The sequence below is a fragment of the Grus americana genome, chromosome 17, assembly GCF_028858705.1.
Source record: "Grus americana isolate bGruAme1 chromosome 17, bGruAme1.mat, whole genome shotgun sequence".
Classification (NCBI taxonomy): Eukaryota; Metazoa; Chordata; class Aves; order Gruiformes; family Gruidae; genus Grus; species Grus americana.
Window position 1 is genome coordinate 14,613,110 of NC_072868.1, and position 19,530 is coordinate 14,632,639.

General features: G+C 43.3%; 1 protein-coding gene and 1 long non-coding RNA gene across 8 annotated transcripts; both read right to left on the reverse strand.

Moving 5' to 3' along the window:
- Positions 1 to 1,092: 1,092 nt before the first annotated feature.
- On the reverse strand, positions 1,093 to 7,654 carry LOC129214430 (uncharacterized). Of its 5 annotated transcripts, XR_008579690.1 has the most exons (5): positions 5,938 to 7,654; positions 5,770 to 5,837; positions 2,487 to 5,484; positions 2,095 to 2,217; positions 1,093 to 1,667 (listed from the first exon to the last, which is right to left on the reverse strand). It is a non-coding gene; the product is annotated as an uncharacterized LOC129214430 (long non-coding RNA). The 5 variants fall into 5 exon arrangements; XR_008579688.1 differs by having other exon boundaries at positions 1,099 to 1,667; positions 2,487 to 5,837; XR_008579689.1 differs by having other exon boundaries at positions 1,099 to 1,667; positions 5,770 to 7,654.
- Positions 7,655 to 11,140: 3,486 nt separating this feature from the next.
- Positions 11,141 to 19,518, reverse strand: RAE1 (ribonucleic acid export 1). Of its 3 annotated transcripts, none has more exons than XM_054845668.1 (13): positions 19,381 to 19,518; positions 18,671 to 18,767; positions 18,414 to 18,518; positions 17,499 to 17,591; positions 17,009 to 17,095; positions 15,938 to 16,024; positions 15,616 to 15,687; positions 14,966 to 15,073; positions 14,508 to 14,614; positions 14,351 to 14,426; positions 13,624 to 13,818; positions 12,396 to 12,481; positions 11,141 to 11,487 (listed from the first exon to the last, which is right to left on the reverse strand). In XM_054845668.1, coding segments are annotated over exons 2-13 (1,107 nt in total). In that variant the 5' UTR covers positions 18,761 to 18,767; positions 19,381 to 19,518; the 3' UTR covers positions 11,141 to 11,486. The 3 variants fall into 3 exon arrangements, with proteins under 3 accessions (XP_054701643.1, XP_054701642.1, XP_054701641.1); XM_054845667.1 differs by having other exon boundaries at positions 11,141 to 11,818; XM_054845666.1 differs by having other exon boundaries at positions 11,141 to 12,481.
- Between the last annotated feature and the right edge of the window lie 12 nt (positions 19,519 to 19,530).

A 19,530-nucleotide genomic window follows, 5' to 3' on the forward strand; every position in this document is an offset into this window, starting at 1 on the left:
AAACCGCCTCGAAGGAGGGTTTTTTCACACCCCCCTCCCTCTTTTCAATTGCACAATAATCTCAACTGCAAGCGTTTAATCCCTGGCAGGTCCGGACACAGGGACAAAGCCATCAAGCAGTTGGCCAGCCCTCGTGGCACGCCGGGTGGCAGAGGCATGTGTTAGGAAGCCAAGGCAGGAGGAAGGGGGGTCTTGAACCAAGCCAACAAGGAGGAATAGCCAGGGGTTGAACCACTGAACACAGGTCCAAAAGTATCTCTCCTAAGCAAGCTCCTAAGCATCCTGCTTCGCCACGGCAGCCTGCCTCGGTGGGACAGGGATGCATTACTCCCATTTCCATGGGTGGTCAGCGATGGGGTTCCTCTCCGCTGTCCCCCTTTTGCATTTTGTTCCCTCTAAGGACAGGCAGCTCCTACCAGGGGGGCTGTAGAACACCACCGCCTTTGGCCTGACCTGCAGTTTTCAGGCCTGACCTGGGAAAGGTGTGATGCAATGTGGGAGTATAGTTGCTGTAGTGCAGCCCCACATTCAATTCACGTTCTCCCCAAAAAGCTGAAAAAGCTACTTGGTTCCTCAAAATGCACCCCTGGAGAACGCTCCAATGATGGAGTGCTTGCAGTGCTTTAATTCCTCCCCTCCCGTGTCGGTTAGAGGCTGGGGTGTGGGAGGGGGTCCTAGAAATCATTTTCATTCACAGTTTCCATCAGCCAGATATTCATCAGCCAGAACCTCAAAAACTGCCCCTGTGCCTTAATCTTGCCTCTACAGGGTTATCATTTGGCAGAGAAAGAGAGAAGATTTTTTTGCCACATGATAAATGCAGAGGCAACATTTTAGCAAAAAAGCCAGTGAGGTTCTAAATCACCATCTACTTTGGCTTCTATACAGCAGGTTCAGACTCTGCAGACATTTTTCTTTTATGGAGCCCACAGAGAAAAGCCAGTTATTTCAAGAGAAAGGAATGCATTAATGTCTGCACTCCATAGTTATTCATTAATATTTTTCTTGCACTGCTTCCATAGTTCTAAACACTCTATGCTTCATTAAAGAAAGAGAAAAAAAACCCAAGGAAATCCATTAAGCTTTTCATTCTGAAAACACTAGATTCCAAGACTAGGACACGTTTCCATTGATTACTGTGGAGGAAAGATGGAGCTGGGCCAGCAGCGCCCAACATCACGGCAACATTAACAGCCTTCTGCAAAAGGGACGGTCACGCCGGAATCCTCGGAGCCTGTGGTGTGTGCAGCGGTGTGGGCACGCGCTGCCACTGGCTGTCCCCGGTCCATCCCAAAGCAAAGCCCGGGAGACACCTTTGGGGTCGGGATACAGCCTCTCCACCACTGAGTCATACCCCTGCTGTCTGCACCGCAAACTGCACATCAGCTGCTTCCTGGGCCGCCCGAGCTAACGACAGCCCAGTTGGCATTCAGTCGCTGTCCTTTTACAGAGCTTCATTCTGCTCCGAATGATGGCAAGGATTCAAATCATCCAAACAGGCTCATGCTCCTCTGCAGGGAAAGCAAGGCTCACAGTTCTCAAAAGCTACCAGAGGTATCTCAGTTCTTGACGCTGGTCGGGGGGAAGAAAAACATCACATACGTTTTTTCCCCTTCAAAGACGAGCCCCGCATCTCTCAACGGAGGAATCCCAGTTCCTCTTCTTTCCTAGAGGCAGGAACAGAAGTTCTCTTGCAGGCAGAACAGAGCAAGACAGACATCAGTGCTAAACCTGTACTTGGTGAGCACTGCAAACCCCACAGTACCTCTGGCGTGGCGGGGGCGAGCGTGCGTTTGTTTTGCCACACCCTGGAAAGCAGGACGGGAAATGAAATCCCCTGTCTCATGGTACAGCTATTATAAGCACAGGGTCTAATGAGCTGTTACCACAAACACGGCGGGACAGAGAAGGCGAAACAGGGTAACTATATGTGTTAATTTTTTTTTTTACATTTTCCCCTCATCCTTCTGATAAGCAGTCATCTTCCCCAAAACACCAACAGATTAAATCCAGCCACCAGATCAAAACTGCAGGAGCTTGGCAGGGCTAGTTCACTGCCGCCTTCCTGTGCTTTTCCTACAATGATCAGAATACCTGAGAAGAGCACGGTTCAAGTTTCTCTGGTCCAAGAGAGCTCCTGCAGAGAGAGGCGTATCTCAAAGTACGACGCTGCCTTGGGGAACGCTGGACAACGCTGAGCACAAATCCCAGAGCAGGCTGCAAGCAAAAGGGAACACAGAGCAGATACGTGCTATTGCAGGGCTGTATTTAGGTCTTTGTATTTATTAAGAAATAAAACTACACCGGTCAATCAATGAGGAGGCTTGGAGAAAAGTTATCTTTAGCGGCGGTGTACAACCACCCATACTCTTAATGTATAGGATTTGTGTTGCAAATCCAGAGCATCCTATTGTCATACAGATTGGGAAGATTAATTTTCTGTTAATTCAACATAGTTAAGAGAACTCACTGGCTTTTTTACTTACATGTTAATATGTTCCTTGAGGCTTATGCAAAACTGATACACAAAGGCTCCTTCTGGTGGACTCCAGCAGCATTATCCAAGATGTGAAATGCAGCGGCTGCAGCTCACCGAACCAAGTGTCCTGGAATCCACCGAAAATCTTAGAGAAGGTGGCACTGCAAGAGCAGGCAGGCACAGAACCCCGTAGAAATGCTCCTTGTCTAAAGGAAGAAAAACAAAGTATGGCAGAGGCAGTTGTACATCTGGGAGCGCAAAACCAGGACAGACAGATGGGGAAAGAGTAGCAAATTCATTGCAAGGGAAAAGCTAGCCCTGTTCCTTGCCTGCTGCAAAGCCCCAACGTCTTTTCTGTCCCTGTCCCTCCCTTGGCAGGGAGGGGTAGAACGAACGCCAGTGAAGCTCTGTGGCGCTCTCCTTGTGCACTTGTCCGAGCATTTCCCTTTCTTCCCCTGGGGTCTTTGTGCTGAGACCTCCCAGGCCTGATCTGAAAGCCACTGAAGAACCTCCCTCATTTCTTACAAAACTAATGGGCTTTGTTTTTAAAATGGAGCAGGGCTACTGTGGAGCTCTGACCTTTTTCGGTTTCTGCTGCTGCTTAGCCAAGACTTCATTGCTGTAAGGCAGTGCCCTTGGGTTTTGCCATGGATACCCGCTTGCTGGTTATCGCAACAACAGTAGATGAAACGTCCCTCTTAGAAGCTCCACAGTTAAATAAGTTAGCTGGAGAGCAAGGGACTTACTGTGGGAACCGTTTGGTTTGTTAGTTTTACTAATGCTCAGTCTGGATGCTGGCCACCAGCTAGGCTGTGAACAGTAGCGTAGCTGGGAGATCTTGAGGGAAGCTGCAGTCAGTGGCATTTGGTTTAGGTTATAGCAGGAAATTCTGCATCTGGGCCCTTGGTCTCAGTTTTTCTGCTTTGATGCCCTGAACACACCATAACCATTGCTTAACCCAGAGCTGCTGCTGTAACAAGAATAAAAAATAAAAATTCCTCCTCTTTGGGCTGCTTTCAGCAAAACAGTTGAGTAGAGGATGTTCCTAACCAGGACTCCTCTCTGAATAGGCTTTTGCTTCAGTAGGAATCTTCCAACAGGACTATTTCCTCTTCTGAAATATTTCAGAACTGGGGATGCTGAGTAAGCTCTATTTCCTTTGCCGGCTGCGCTAGTTACATCAGACGCAGACCATCGGCTCTAGTGGTCACAGAACGATCTGTTTTCATGATGCGAGTAACCTGCTGTGTTTTAGACCTCCTCATCACATCCAATGAGATAAATAATCCAGCTACTCTGGTATCGCCTTTCTAATTTCTGATACTTTTAGAAGGTATTTAATGCTCGCAATGAACGTGGCCAAGTGCAGAATACCATACGCAAAAAAAAAAATACACGATAGGCATGGTATGTAATTAACCTTCTTCAAAGGTTTAGTCAGAAACTCTTAGAGCCTTCTAGTTACCGTGTCTACTCTATTCAAACACAAGGCAGCAAAGATTCGTTGCAGCGGCTCTGAACAGGGTGTGAACACAATTGAACTGTCAAGACATCAAACCAAGGTATCAGCACTGGATACAAAAGCTATCTCCATGGAGCCCGGCAAGGTATTTAGAAAGAAAACCAGTTACCTGGACTGAAATCTGGGCAGAATGATTCCAGCTTCTACACAATCTCAAAAGGCCTAAACTGTGCCTTTTGACCAAGAGCTGAGTTACCACGCAGCCACGGAAGGGCAGCACGGTCACAGACTGCAAGGGTCAAAGCTCATTGCAGTGATGCCATCCCGTTCCGCACACTACAACGCCCACGTCCAGGCGGCTGGAGCAGCCCAGCATCGGCGATGAGTAAAAGCCATCAGTAGCTCAACGGGCAATCACCAGCAGCGTGATGTCCTCAGCACTGCAGCGAACAATGACATCAGCTGAACATGACAACTGAAACATAGGCAGACCGTTTCCTGCTAAGTCACAGGCCCAGTGACATCATGCTTTGTGTTGGTGGATAAGCATATAGAGAAGAGCATAAGACAATAAAGAGGGTGTACATTACATGCATTCTCAGAAAGACTGAAAAAGATTGATAGATCAGTTGATCTGTATTTTTGAAGTAAAGTCAAGCTCATGAATGAAGCGCATGGATTAGTCCTAAATCAGGAAATCCATTCTGCTTCCTGGAGTATTGTTTTCCTTTTGTCAGCCCGGGGGTGCCAAGGCCGGTCCTACCTCAAAGGACATTTTCATCAGCCTACAAAAAGAAAAAACAACTCTTCTGTTTCCTTATCAGAAGGACAGCTTTGACAGCACTGTCCATGAAGATAAGGAGGCCTAGTAAGAGTCAGATAGTAGCAAGTAGGTTCTCAGATGACTCCATGATAGGAAAGTTACTATTGGGGAACTTTTCCCTGGGACAAGCCATGTTCAGAATAGTTTGGAGAGTTCAATCATCTTCTCTTTCATTTCCTCACTGCTGCTGGCAGGACCACCAAAGAGAGGTGCTCAGATGATGGACTGGATGCCCTAAGCCATTGTGAAAGACAGAGGTCAGCATTACAGAATGACTCGAACTGCATCACACAGCCTATGGCTGAACAAAAGCTCGATGGGAGAAGGGTTCAATGAAAAAGGTTTTGCTAAGCTGTTCTCTTTTAATAGATGCTTCCCACCTTTCTGTGCCTTTGTGAAAAGCTCTTTCAGTCCAGTGAATGTGCTTCTGAAATGCTACGTGCTAATGGTTGAAGTCTGACAACGCTCAACAGATGTAAAAGTTGTTCTTTCCAAATATATAGGTACTGTTCCATAAATTAAACATTAATGCATAAACAACCAATTACTGTCTGCAGCCCTGCTGCTTTAGACCGTGAATGAACATTATGTAGAAAAAGGAGACCTCCGATGAAAAGAGTCAGATGTCTGCAGAAAGCAATTACCTGTTCCTAAGTGATATGCGTCCTTTCGGGTCCATCAAAATCCCCCCCTGTGTTACAGCAGGAGCATGGCAGGCAGCTGCCCTTCCAAAGAAAAGAAGATTGCATTTTAACTCTGGTTTCAGTCATTTCAGAATGTTTTGAACTACTGCATTTCTCCCGCACTTTACAGAGTGTGATAGTCACGGTCTGTTTTAAACAAAATGCATCCCCTTTGTTGTAGATTAGTTGTTGTGGGCCAACAGAGAAGGATGACTGAAACAGTTGACATTGGCTCAGAAAAGGACATTTGATCTTACACCTTTCTGGGAGACGGCACAACTGTGATTAAATCCCTTGGGTGGCTTTGGAGAAAATCCCTTACCTGAGTTTTGCTTCATAACCATTATCGTTCTCCTTATCTGGTCCAGCAAAGCAAAGAATGCAGCACTCCTAATGATTTGCATTTAAGAAATATTAATGACAGAAAGCATTCAGTATCAAACTACGAAGCATTTGGCAATACACCATAAAGTCAGGAGGAGAGACTGACCTGACCCGAGTATTTCGCAGGCAGATTCCAGCATTTCTCTTTTCCTACAACAAACTCATGACTGGATCTCAGCACACACATACTTCACACGTACGAAGCAGTTATTGCCTGCAAAAGATATACTGGACAGTAAAGGGTAAACTTTCCCTGTTCACAGTTAAGAGCATTACCTTAATCTTTTATCTAGGCCTGTTATTCAGCAGCACTTGATACAGGAGCTATACGAAACACTTCCTTGAATGCATAAAGCCAGCGATCGAGTTACACTTGATTGAAGATCTGTGCCGCTAGTAAGACAAAAGCTCCTATATTACCTGGCACACGCCTGCTAAATTATTGAAGTGTCTCTTCAAACTGAATATATTCACTGGATAATTAGTCAACAGAAGAAAACGGTCTCTCTTTACAAAGCTAATGTTGACGGGTATGATATCTTTCGTGCACTGTAACAAAAAGTATTTGCAGAACCGATGCAACACAAACATTTGGAATTGCTCTGTCAACACGCAAGCGTTCCCGGGACACGCGGCCCCCTTTGCGATATTGCCTCGTACAACCAAGTCCCGAACAGCGTGAATTCCTTTTACCTCGTGTAGCACTATCCCCGTTTCAGAAGCAGGTAAATGGTACAAGGAAATGGAAGCTTGCTTAGTGTTTGAGGAACGAGTCTGATCAAACCCAAACAGAGCTTGCGAGCCTGCCTCCAGCCCCGTGCTGTGCTTCCCTCTGCTGCTGGGTCGAGCAGGACCTACCCGGGGCAGCGCAGACAGATCGCTGCCGCTTTTAATTCATAACGCTTGCAGCCCCAGCGTGCCGCTCCGGCGGCTGCGTTCGCACGAGCTGTTACCTGCTGCAGATGCTTGGGAACACGGGCTACTCCGTGCGTACTCAGAACACACCGCACAATGAAAGTACTAGCACCTGTCTGCTGAAGCCATCACAGCCAGCCAGCTGATGTTACTTCGTTCATTCTGACCTGGCAAGGAGAGAACAGTAGCAGTTTCCACATTTAAAGCAGCTGTCCTGTTGCTGAGAGCAGTAGGATGGGCTCCGCACGGCCTGTACAGAAAACTAAGCTTACCTTTCAGCTGTCTGAACATGAGCTGTAGGATGAAATACCGTTCTACCAACTCCAACTCACAGCCTGAGGTGTGCGAAACCGACGTTCCGTCAATGCAGATATTACTGGTTTTTTTCTTTTAAGTTACCCAACACGAAGGGCACAAACAAGTTCTTTTAGGGATCCTTGGCAGATTGATGGCAGCACTGAACTCTAGTTACAGTTTTATTTTCTTAACAGAATATTATGGTTAGTATAGCACAGAATTTACGATGAGAATGGCACAGGATTTCTACAAGCAGAATCAATATAGTACAACCTATAATTAACATAATACAGAATTTATAATACAACTTAACTTATAATTTCTAATCACCTGGACTCTCTGCAGATTTGGTCAGATCTTAATACATGCTTTGCTGTATGAATATAACCATCATAATCTAGACTCAAAAATCATATAAAAGAGCACGAGTCACTCACTCGATCCTCGGAGGAAGCAGAGGAGGATGGAGGCATGCCTGGACACCGGCAAATCCCGGGGCTCACTGTCCAGCAGCAGTTTGGGTCCAAATTCCCCACTTAGAGCTTCTAACGGCTCGATTTTATAGACAGTGCTCTGTGTGCTGTTACGCTTCTCTGTTCTGGGACAGGGTCATCACCACCCCCGGGCTGGCCGCGTGCCTGGGACCTCCAAGGTCGGCAAGGAAGGGAGTACTCGGCCTGGCGCCCAGCAGCCTTGGGGCTGGCGGGGAGGGGAAGGAGGAATCTGTTTGGTTCATCTGCTTGGTGCACGGGACCTCCAAGGCCTGACAACGAGGGAAAGGGAACGAAAACACGACCCGCTCGGTCACAGAACGGCTGCTGGCCTTACAAAATGGCATTAGTTACGCTAACCACGTTAACAGGGCTGCGGAGCAGGGGCTACGTATGCCTCAGGGACAAAATAGCTACAAGGGGTAAATAAGAAATTTAAAACCATAGTTAAGTCTTATAATTCAAGACTGTGTCTCCCTTTCATTGCCTGGTGCATTTCCCAGCTTTGAAAATTAAAATAAAGACATTGCGTTTCAAATTTTTGGGAAAAAAGTGTCCTTGTTTTTAAGCAGCTTATCACTGTTTGGTGTCAGTGAAGTATTTTTATTTGCTTTTTTCTTTCTTCCTTCAAGAAACCCAGTTTAGAAAAAACCCTAGAGTTGCTTACCAGTTTTAAGCCTACAGCGTCCTACAATAGCAGTATGAAAACTAGCCTCGGTTACTGAGATTTCCCTTAGCAAGGGGAGTTAACGACAACGCTAGTAGCTAACGGTCCAGCTCGCCTGCTCGCTCGCTCAGCTCCAGCCTCACCTGATTCTAAACTCCACAACTGCCTGGTCCCCAAACACGCCGCCAACACCTTTACCACTGCCTCGGTCCCCAACGCTCCGGCCGGCGCACAGACACATCTCTCCACACAGATACCTCTCTCCGAGCAGCTAAAAGAGCATCTCAGTTTATTCTAAAAAGGTCTCGGTTTACATTTATGGATAGATATGGTGCACGCTCCTGTAAAACTCAATTTCCACCCTCATCCCGTTCTCTGAGGGTTTCGGGACAGCCGGGTCTGGCGCATGACCGCCCGGGACACAGCGGCAGCTCCGCAGGCGCCACCGGCTCCGTCCCCAGCTTGAGCCGCTGCTGCCACCTCCTGCCCTGACGGGGATTTGCAGCAGCAGCTCCTCGGGCCGCACGTCGGGCACACCGCAACTGCTAGCGCAGGGAATTCCAGGAGGGAATTGCTTTGATTCTGAATTTGTTCCATTCGTTATTTGGTGTCGCGGCACTGGATGATGGTTCTCGGCTGGCTGGCAAGGGGAAATGTTACACGGAGCAAAGCTCTGTCAAAAACCGCTGGAAGGTAAGTTGGCGTTACCCCAGCGACACTTAGCTAGCCGTCTGGAGATGTAAAAACGTAACAGCATAAACCTTAATGTTTCGCTTTGCCCTGGTTCATCTCTACAAACAGCAACAGCGGAAAAGCAAATGAGACATCAGTGACTTCCATCATTTCCAAGCCCACATAGCGTAAACCTTTTGAGAGCGGTGCAACACCGTTCCTTATAGCGGACGGTTGCCGAAACACCTTGCCATGACAATTAAATTGAACCAGGCCCAAGCAATAGTTCTGTTGAAATGTCCCACACGCTCCTCACCCCACCTCTCTCCCAGCCCGCGCTTCTCCAGAGAAGGACCCGAACCTGCTTTCCCAGCCTGCAGCCCTGGCCAACGCAGCTACCGCTCCTCACCCGAGCGACGGGAAGCGAAGGCGCTCTGCCGACTGCTTGCCACTCTGCAAACGTCTTGCTTTCAGCTGTGAAAGGCCTTAGCAGACACACCTGGTGTCAGCTGCTTTGTTTTCCGAAATACGCTTTTATTAAACCAACGTGCAGGACTGCTGACAGGTGGGACTAGCAGGAGGAAGGTTGAGATGGCTTATCTGAAAATGTTTATAAAATGTCTCCATTTGGGGCAGATTAACTGAGTTGCTCTTTAAGCCAAAGATTATTTTTCTGCAATAAAATGCCAACATTGACAGCAAGCTTTCAAAAAATTAATTAAAATGAGTTCTTTTCTAGATCTACCACTCCTAGGGTTACCTTTGTGTACATCAGAATCTTACATTCTGCTTCATTTGGGTTTTTGCACAGGTAATTGCCATGGAATAGCAAGTGAATGCATCTCCAGACGTGCGCCAACGCTTACTTGTGTGTGAGTAAGCTCCCACTACATGCTTGATGCTTGAAGGGATACAGCCGCGTGTACTTTACACGAGAACCTCGCAGTAATTCCAGGGAGGAGTAAATTGCCCATGCATTCTCTTAACTCGGGTAACGGAAAGCAAATCAGTTTGACGCTGTCCTCCCAACTGAATATATCTGATGTCCACAGCAACGTAATAGAAAATACACCCTTCTAAAATTAGTCTGAACAATTAATGTGATGACTAAATAATTCTGAAACCTCACTGACAGATAAAAAGAAATTGATTCCAACCAGAGAATAAGGACTCAACATACTAATGCAGAACTGTATTACCAAGACAGACTTACACTTCTGGCTTCAGAATGAAAATTATTTTGGCCAAACTTAGTATCCACTTAAGGGGGTGCAACTCCATTGGATCCAGCAGAAAGGTACCCGCTGAACTAGAGGGAATCTATTTTCTCATCACTCATTCACGTTAAGTATTTAAACAAAGAAATGGATTTTTTTAAACAAGAAACAGATGATACATTCCATTCTTCCCTGTTTACGCCAGTGGGAGTTCTGCACACAAGAGATGAGAATTTTTATTTTTTTTTTTGCCACCAATGATCACACACACTTAACCTTGAGCCCACAATTGCTTGGCGGCATTCATCTGACTAGGAAGACTGGAAAAATGTGCTAACAATCAAAGATTACAGGACAACAATCACAACCTTTAAAAATAAAATTCAACAAAAGCAAGAGAAATGTTTGAGCAAATGGCCAGCTATTGATGTAACTGCTGGGAACTCTTTCCTATCTTAAATAAAACAAATAGCCCATGAATCTGAAATCTAAACCCATGTAAAACATAGAAGTAGCAGAGGGGAAAAAAACACCAAAACAAAAACCAAACCCAAATGAAAAAAAAAACCCACAAACTATCTTGAGGAATAAAAGCCAGAAAAAAGCATCTTGAAAAAACGGGGTGTATTTCATGGACTTTCCTCAACTATGCCAAACAAGAAATACACACCCAACAAAAACGGATAGCCATCGTACAGAGGCAGCTGAATTTAAAGGAGGGGTTTGAAGGTAGTGCGATTCATTTCTACTGAAGACAAACTGTCAAGTGTCTGGCTGTTGAGATAGCAAGGGACTTGACTCATTTTCATAAAACAAAAGGCCTTTCACACTAGTCCTTTTAATTCTTTGATACAAAACCACAGAAATCATTCATAATGGAACAGCAACTGGAAAAAGCATTAAATTTCCAGCTCAAGCAGCTGGAGGAAAAGTATTTTACCTTCAGAAAATGCATTTGAATTACAGTGAAAGAACAAGAAGCTGCTTTTAGAAGTGAAGCATGCCACCTGGCCCATGTTATTATAATAGAACTTTTGACTATAAAAAAAATTTAGTAAAAATTTTTATTTGAAATGTAGCATGAATCCAGAACCATAAGAGTCACAACATAGAGTTTTACAGAGAATTTGTACAGTATGACAGGTATTTCTATACATGCGCCCCCCCCACTTTTTATTTAGTCATTATCAAACAATAGTTAAACAGGAATAGTAAGCATTCACTTTAAAAAGAAAACTTTGGCATGTATACAACTGGCTAGTTAGAAGTAAACAGTGGTAGATTCAAGTCAGAGACCCACTTGTTCTGTTTCACAGCATTTTTGATCAAGATGAAACTCACCAGCACTATTTTCTAGTTAATACAAAAATGAGTACTTTTTTTCAGTCCAGAAACCCCTGTTAAGGGACAAAAATATGTTGAGAGATGTAAAACAACCAACTATCAACTCTAAAAGGTGTCAGTTTTAAAGCGGTTTAGGCCACAAGTATTTTGCACGCATTGGTTTGGTCATGAACAAAACAAACCCTTTACTGGTTTGCTCGTATTACTGAGTTAGATATCCCTTGGCACGACTGACAATTTCTCCTTTGGACTAGAATAAGCACGAGGATCGTTGGCTCAAAAGTCGTGTCCATTGCTGGAGTGTAAGAAAAAATCTAAAGTAGAATTTGCACTGTGCCATCTTCTGTCTCGAGTTTCTGTCGCTGCTGTTGGCCACTTACATACCTACCAAATTCATCCAAAAAATGAGGGAAAACAAGTTGCAGGGCATTTCTTCCTGGCATACAGTAGACAATATTTCCACTTCAAAAATCCGAAAGCAATGAAAGAACCCCCGAAGAGTAAGTAACAACAAGCCTCCCTGGAGAAGAATTACTTGCAATTCTTCAAGTACTTACAAAAAATACAGTATTTATACAACTTCCCCAGAACTATTATAATTAACATATTTTAATGTAGTACTAATAAAATAAATCCATAGATACAAATGGTTGCACTTCTAAGCAGGAATATCTACCCCAGATTTAGATTTTGCTGCAATTTCATTATTGCTGTGGAAGTGGTTACATCACGTGAATACTAGACTCTCTCTCTTATACACATCGGAATATTTAATTTGAAAAAAATGTTCTCCAGCAAGTCAGAATACATTTAATGTAATTTTTACAGTTCCTGCTAAATGTTAGCGATCCAAAGTTGACTGAACCGTGGCGCAATAGGGCACAAATGGCAGAAGAGCAGTGGCGTAGAGGCAGGAATGGCAGAGAAACAGCAGAGTAACGCAAGTCAGACTCATACTCACTACTTCTTATTCCTAGGCTTTAACTCTTCTGCTGCGTTTCGCAGAAAAATGTAGTTTTTCTTTTGTGGATTATAAAATTCATGACCCTAAAAAGAAAAAAAAAAATCTGTATTTACTCTTTTCAAAGAAGAAATATCAGCATTACCTTAAAATGTAAGAATGTGAATATTTAATCAGTTTGGTTTATTAAGACTTAAAGTCTTTAAGACCAGATATTGGACAACATTGGTGGATTAGAAACAGCTTACTCTAACAAGTAATTACAAGAATTGTGCACATAAAGTAAAATTCAAGGGGCATTTGTCCATTTTTAAGGTATAAAAATCCTTTCATAAGAAATTAACCACATAATTCCAAGCTCTACTTTATAGATGCAGCATAATTTTTTAATTTTTTTTTTAAATGTCATTCTAGGCAGAGAAGAAATTAAACTTTAAAGGCCATCCAGTTTCACTTTGTATTTTGTATCTTTTAAATGAAATAAGGTCACACTTTTTCCGAAGTGAAGCCCAAGTTCTACAGGCAACTGCAAAAACCTCTCTGTTTCCCAACTGCAGATACAGATAAAACTATTTTCCGTATTTTCCTCAAATTTAAAAACATTAGTCGTAACAGGAAAATAATACTTTTAATGGAAGTTGCCATTCATTAAAATCAGTTACATTTCAACTTTGCTACCGCCTCCTTAAAGTATTAAGAAGTATCGATTCTCCACATATTATGGTTTATTGTGATTCTCTTGCATCTATATGATTTATTGTTGAGTCAAGTTCAGAAGACAAATACATAAGTAAGTGCCACTGAATGGTCCTGGAAATGTAGTGCGTGACATTCAAAGACTGTTTTAAGCGTTTATAACCACAGTCACAACTTTTTTTAAAGTTCATCTGCAGAAGCAGCAGATGTGTGTGTCAAAGGGACTTGTGGGAGCCTGCGAGGGTGCCATATTGCCCCGTGACACTCCCTGCAGCAACCAGAGTGAGTTCTGAATCGTGTCATTTACATTTTGCTCATCCACATCTGCAAAACAGCATTGTTTAGCACTCTTATCCAACTGAAGCTAACCACCAAAGAATGTACTACTCCAGTGTTAAATTTCATCAGATGTCTAAACTGACCACTGTAAGTTCTCTTGTATGCTTCTGAAATTAGACTCAGCTAAAGAACAGTGAAAGCCTCGTGTGAAAAGGATAATCTTAGCTGTCAACGGAGTCTAAACCTTTCTTACCTTTGACCAATCATAACTGGAAGCATATGCAAATATATTGCCATTATGGTTGAAACAACAAGCAGATATGGGCTGGTCAAGTTGTTCTGATGTTTTTAGCTTCGTTCGTGCATCTTTATCCCAAAAGCTGAATCTACCATCAGATCCTACTGTTGCAAGAGTACCATGGACAGGGTGAAATGCTATCCCATTTACCTGCAGAATCAGAAAAAGATACTATGTAGGACACCACACATGGGGACTCTCACAACGCATGCGCTGAATCCTGACAGAGTAAGTAAACAGGAAAGGTTTTTTTCAACTAGCTATAGTTCTTTAAAAAAAAAAAAAAAATTGAGTATGTTCTCTGGGAAAAAAAAGCAACCACCACCAAAAACCCCCATCAAAGCAACAAGGAAAACATCATCTTTTTTGCAGTAACTAAAAATTCAATGCATAAACCCATTACACAAATATTTTAAGTATTGCTTCAACAGCAGCAAAACCAGCAAGTGTCATCTCCACCAAGATGATTTAATGAATGGTTGCTCTGGTGCTTGTTTTAAGGGAAGTACAAAACCTACTCTTTCCTCTTAATGTATGACTATGCCTGGTCTTTAAACATACATCTAAGATGATCTTTTATCTTGCCTAAAGTTAAGGAGAACAAACAATTCCTAGTCAGTTTTACATGAATAGCGTATATTGCCCTGTATAAATGATCTAGTGGTATATGCTGAATACTTACAGCATAGATATCCTGAGGTGCTGATGTGTTTGTTCCATTGGAGCGGTGACATTTAAAAGTGAAATTATCTTTTGCACTGGGGAGAAAAAAAGTCTTTTTACTTTCCTCCTTGTAAACTGAGCAATAAAGAAAGGATGTTTTATTAAATGATACTTACGGATTTGGGGGGTTGATATAATGAATAGCTACTCTTCCTTCAATACTTCCAAGGGCAAATCCAGTAGGTTTGTTCACTTTGTCTTTAAAAATGGCAACACAGCGATGCTAAATTTGAGAAAGATACAGAGGATTTTAGACAGAGACCTGAGGGGCAGATTTTATGAATGCTGTCTCTTTTCCATGGGGACACAAAACATCACACACATTAACGCAAAGTAAAGCAAAATACACAAACAAGGTCAAGAGATAGGTCAAATTCTATTGAGAACTTGGGCCACAGTATTTATATTTCTAAATCCTTACAAAGATCAGCAGTAGATCAATGTCAAACCAGGACACGTGCCATACCAACATAAAAGTACTTTGGTTTTGAAACACTGTCGAAATTCTGGGCTTGCCATGTTTTGGTAAAAAAAAATCTGTATAAATACGTTTGTAATAAATACAATCATTTACCTGGTGTTTAAGAGGAGATTCTATTCTTCTAAATTCAGAAGGTTGATTCTCTAACTGATAAACTATCAAACCCCTTTCTGCAGTGGCCACAGCAGCCATAGGATGAACCTGAATAAAGTTGTAAAATAGATTGGAGGAGACACTTGCGTTAATAGCATGGCAGAGAATTCTATTTATTATTTTTGCAGAAATCCCTGAAGAAGTTAAAGGAATTAGACTATTTTCTGGGGAGAAGAGAGGGAGGGAAAGGGGAAGAAGAGAAAGAACAAAGTTCATTTGTAGACATATCTTCAAACAAAACAAATCAGTTGCTCCCTGCCATTGAGAAATTAAACATACCCAAAGTGTTCTATTAGCTGACCCTTCCAACGTGAATTGCAATAATGGTAACGCAAACTCATCCAGAAATGAGGGTAGGTCAGTCCTAGTGCTGATTTGTATCATACATTTGTATGATGCAAATACCTATTTTCCAGAGCCTGATCAAGAAGATCAATTTATGTTTTATTGCTAAAATCAGAGAGATCGAATAATACGATTCTATATGAACAGTTGGTATTTATTGCTAACCTACAGACACCTCCAAGACCACCAGTTTTCACAGCCCCAGTCATCTAGCTGACACAAGTTTACGGTTTATCATGGCTTACCACATCTGCACAATAACATCTTTCAGGGAGCTGCAATGTCATCATAGGTGTTGGTGAACGGGTATCCCAGAACTGATGGAAACAGAGAAATGAGCAAATTTATGCTTGGAGTTGAGGATGCACCACTTCAATTACTTTAGTAAAGACAACGCAGTCAGTATCAAGTTGTTTCATTCTTGTCTACAGTCAGAAAACTGCAACCCTCTGTGAAGTGAGGCTATTTAATTATCTGGTTTTTATTAGTGTTTAATAAAATATTTTCACTTCACGTAAATATTTTCATGCACAGCTTTGTGTCCATTTATTCAGGTAAAAACCATACCTTTAAAGTTTTATCCCAGCTCCCTGTCATCACACAGCTATAATTTGGCGCTTTAATCCAATGGATAGTCTTCACAGGAGCATCATGCTGAAGGAAAAAAAAAAAAAAAAGGACAAATGCACATACTAAGATAACAGACCACATTTCTTGTTTATGTTCCTCATTTTTTGTATGCATTTACACTTTTTATCCATTCAAGAAAAGTGATTCATTATTTTAGTCACAGCAGTTAGGATAAAGGTTGGTCATGACCTTATTGTGTTGTTTAGCGCTGTAAAATCACCCACATAAGAAAAAAAAAACGGTTCCTGACAAAAAAACCTAAAAGAACTATAGTCAAGTCACCCCTAATAGGAAGATGGTCACAGCAGAAATACAAATTATGAACAGCAGGACTTTCTATTTATTGATAAAAGATATTATCCATCACGTTAAAAATCAACACTTTTAGAGTACGTTACTTATTACAAACTAATATAAAAAAAAAGCTTCTGACAAGAGCCACAGAAGAAAGGTCTATGCTAATTACACCAACAAGATTTTAAAATCAAGGCTCAGAATCTGAATTTTATCACCTCAAATAAGATACAAGAAGCAATCATTAGAAGGACAAACTCTCTTCTTATATTATGTAACTTAACTCATTTTAGTCACCGTAACTAAATTCTGTGAACAGACATTCACTTCTAAATAGAGAATGTAAATTATAATCCCTGTTACTGCTGCAGCAGAAAGCTGCTATTTGTGAATGTGAATTCAACAATTTCTTAAATTTTTTCCCCTATAATGCAGCAGGGTGACTTACTGAGATTTCAGCAGCAGAGGAAAGAGCTCTAACAAGTAAAATAGAGGCAACAGCTGCACAGATTATTCAAATCACTTCAATTGCAGGTCTCTATTCATGTGCACTTCATTATCGCAAAAATATAAAAAGCACCCTGCAACCTCTTCTTCATACAGCAGTATCTACTTCAGAAGCACTAACCATTAGTTTAATATGCTAATAAAGGTAGCTTTTAATAAAAATAGAAAAGGAAAAAACACCTAATAGCTTGGGGCTTGCTTACGTACTTGTGCAATCTGAATAGCTTGATTACTGTTGAGATCCCACATTTTGGCAGTTTTATCACAGGAAGCAGTAAATACTTTACTCCCATCCTAAAAACCAAGAATAAGGCCAAGAGATTAGATAGCTCTATCATGCAGTATCTATTAGAAAACTGTCAAGTCTTAGTCTCTTCTAGTAATAGCATAACAATTTAACAGGGATTGCAAGACAAAGAAGAAACATAAAAATGGAAATTTATTTACAATTGTATGTCATAAAAGAAAAAGACTCTGCTAGCTATTATCTAGCTTTAAATACATTCTTACTTTTAAATTCACTTTTACCCTTCTTATGCCCATGTTAGTCTGTTCTATTAGGATGTGCTTAGCACATATTTACAGTAATGTAAGCCTACAGAATAATCATGGGCACTCATGTCTGTCTGGAAACCACATGCCAATTTGTTTACGGTTTTGGTAAAAATTGTTTATTTATTTTTAAATAGGAACATACATCACTCCAGCAGCCATCTAGTACAGGCCCTGTGTGCATCTGCTGAGCCTTCGGAATTGTCTGTCCATTATCCTGAACTTCCCAGCAGCGAACCTGTAACAGGAGAAGTGTACACACACAAACACATTTAATGCTGAGAACTTAAAAGACTTCTCTTCTTGAGGATCCCAGCCTTAGTTTATCCAGCGAGAAGTACGATTACAAACACCAAGCTTTTTTCAGAACTAGGAAAACCGTTTTCTCTCCGATTATGTTCCTTTTATCTGTACAGCCACAACTCAACCCCACCTCCAAAGTACCTTACGATCACATAACACCTCCCAGTGCTCTCCTGGAGAACCCTTAACCCTCAGCTGGGAAGAAGCCGCCTGCTGCAGGCTACCACCAACACACCAAACAGAACAGTTAAATGCACTCACATTTGTCTTCCCCTCCCTGTTTGTGCCAGTTGGGATCTCAGCCTTCAATCCAACCAAACTTCAATAAGGTTGTAGGAACTTAAATCTTTTTGAGACTACACTGTCAAACTGGATGATTTACCACTGTGTTCATGGTGCTTTCACTGGACAAAGCATAACTATGTCAACCTAACTGTATAAAAAAATTAAGCTAAAACCAAATGAGTGGAAAAAAGAAAAATCAAAGTAATAAAAATCTAACAGGGAAAACATTTACTACATATACCGAGCTGAAGTTTAAAACACACAGGCTTATCTGAAGATCACAACTGAATTTCCCAGTTCAAGTAGCTCAGCAATGTCAAAGTTAGTACCTTGGCACCAGACACAAATTTTGCAGGTCTACAAAGAGGAAGATTTTCAGGTGCCCTGGCACAAGTTTTCAGGATCACATTTTGCAGCTTAGGCACCAGTGCTCCCACTTTACTCATCTGCAGGTCTGACTGTGAGTACTTACATCATTTGCCCATGATCCTGCAATGAGGAAATTACCAGGCAATGTTGGCGGACTAAATGCTAAACAAGATATGCTGTCATCAGGTGGAGATGTTACTTCAATATCCTATAAAGAGCAGAAGACAAAACAAAATTAGCCACGTTTGAAAACTGTGCACTAAGATCCTATTACTTCTATAGGGTGATTAGTCGGTACTGCTGTGACACATTAAAATGCAACAGCAGAAGAGCAGTTCCCACGGGGAGTAAAGCACATACCTTCATTGGATTGTGGTTATCTGCAGTCGTACTGCCAAACATGCTGGTAGCCCCAGTACCAAACCCTGACGTTGATCCAAACAGACTCATGCTTGCCCTGCAAAGGGGAAAAAGGCATACTGAGACCCACAGGGCCCTCGAGCATCCCAGGGAGTCTCACCACAGCCACTATACCAGCACACCCCTCAGCCCGCCCGGGAGGCGCCCAGGGATATAAAAATATATGAAATTAAAAACCAAACAAAAACCCCCAAACAAACAAACAAAAAACCCCCCAAAACCCCAAACCCCAACCCACGCTTCTCCTCGCAGTTGCACCCCTGACATTTCCCGGTCGGCCACCCTGCCACCGCTGTCAGGGATCCCTCTCCGGCCGGCACCTGCTGAGCGCTAACCCCCCAAACTCCCGCCCCGGCACCGCCCCGGGAACCCCGCGCCGGCACAGCCCGCCCGCAGGTGCTCCCCCTCCGGCACACGCCCCAGCCTCGCTTCTCTGCCTACAGCGCGCTCGGCGAGGCGGCCAAGGTGCCCGGCGGGCGAGGACGCGCCATTTCGCGGGGGTCCCTCTTGCCTGCCCGCAGGACCGGCCAGCGCCCGGCGCGGGGAGCGGCCGTTCGGGGGAACAGGGCGGTTGGAGCGGGGCCGAAGGTGCTGCCGCAGGCGGGGCACGACCGCCCGGGAGCGCGGGGCGGACACCGGCCCTCACTCACCCGTGTCACGGGCCCACTCGGGCCCGCTGCCTCCAGCGACGCGGCCCTGCAGCTAACGCGGCAGCAGCGCGGGGCAAGGCCGCGTCTCTCTGCGCAGGCGCCGCGGCCGGCGGGGCGGTGGCGGCGCCTGCGCCCTGGCCAGGCAGGGCG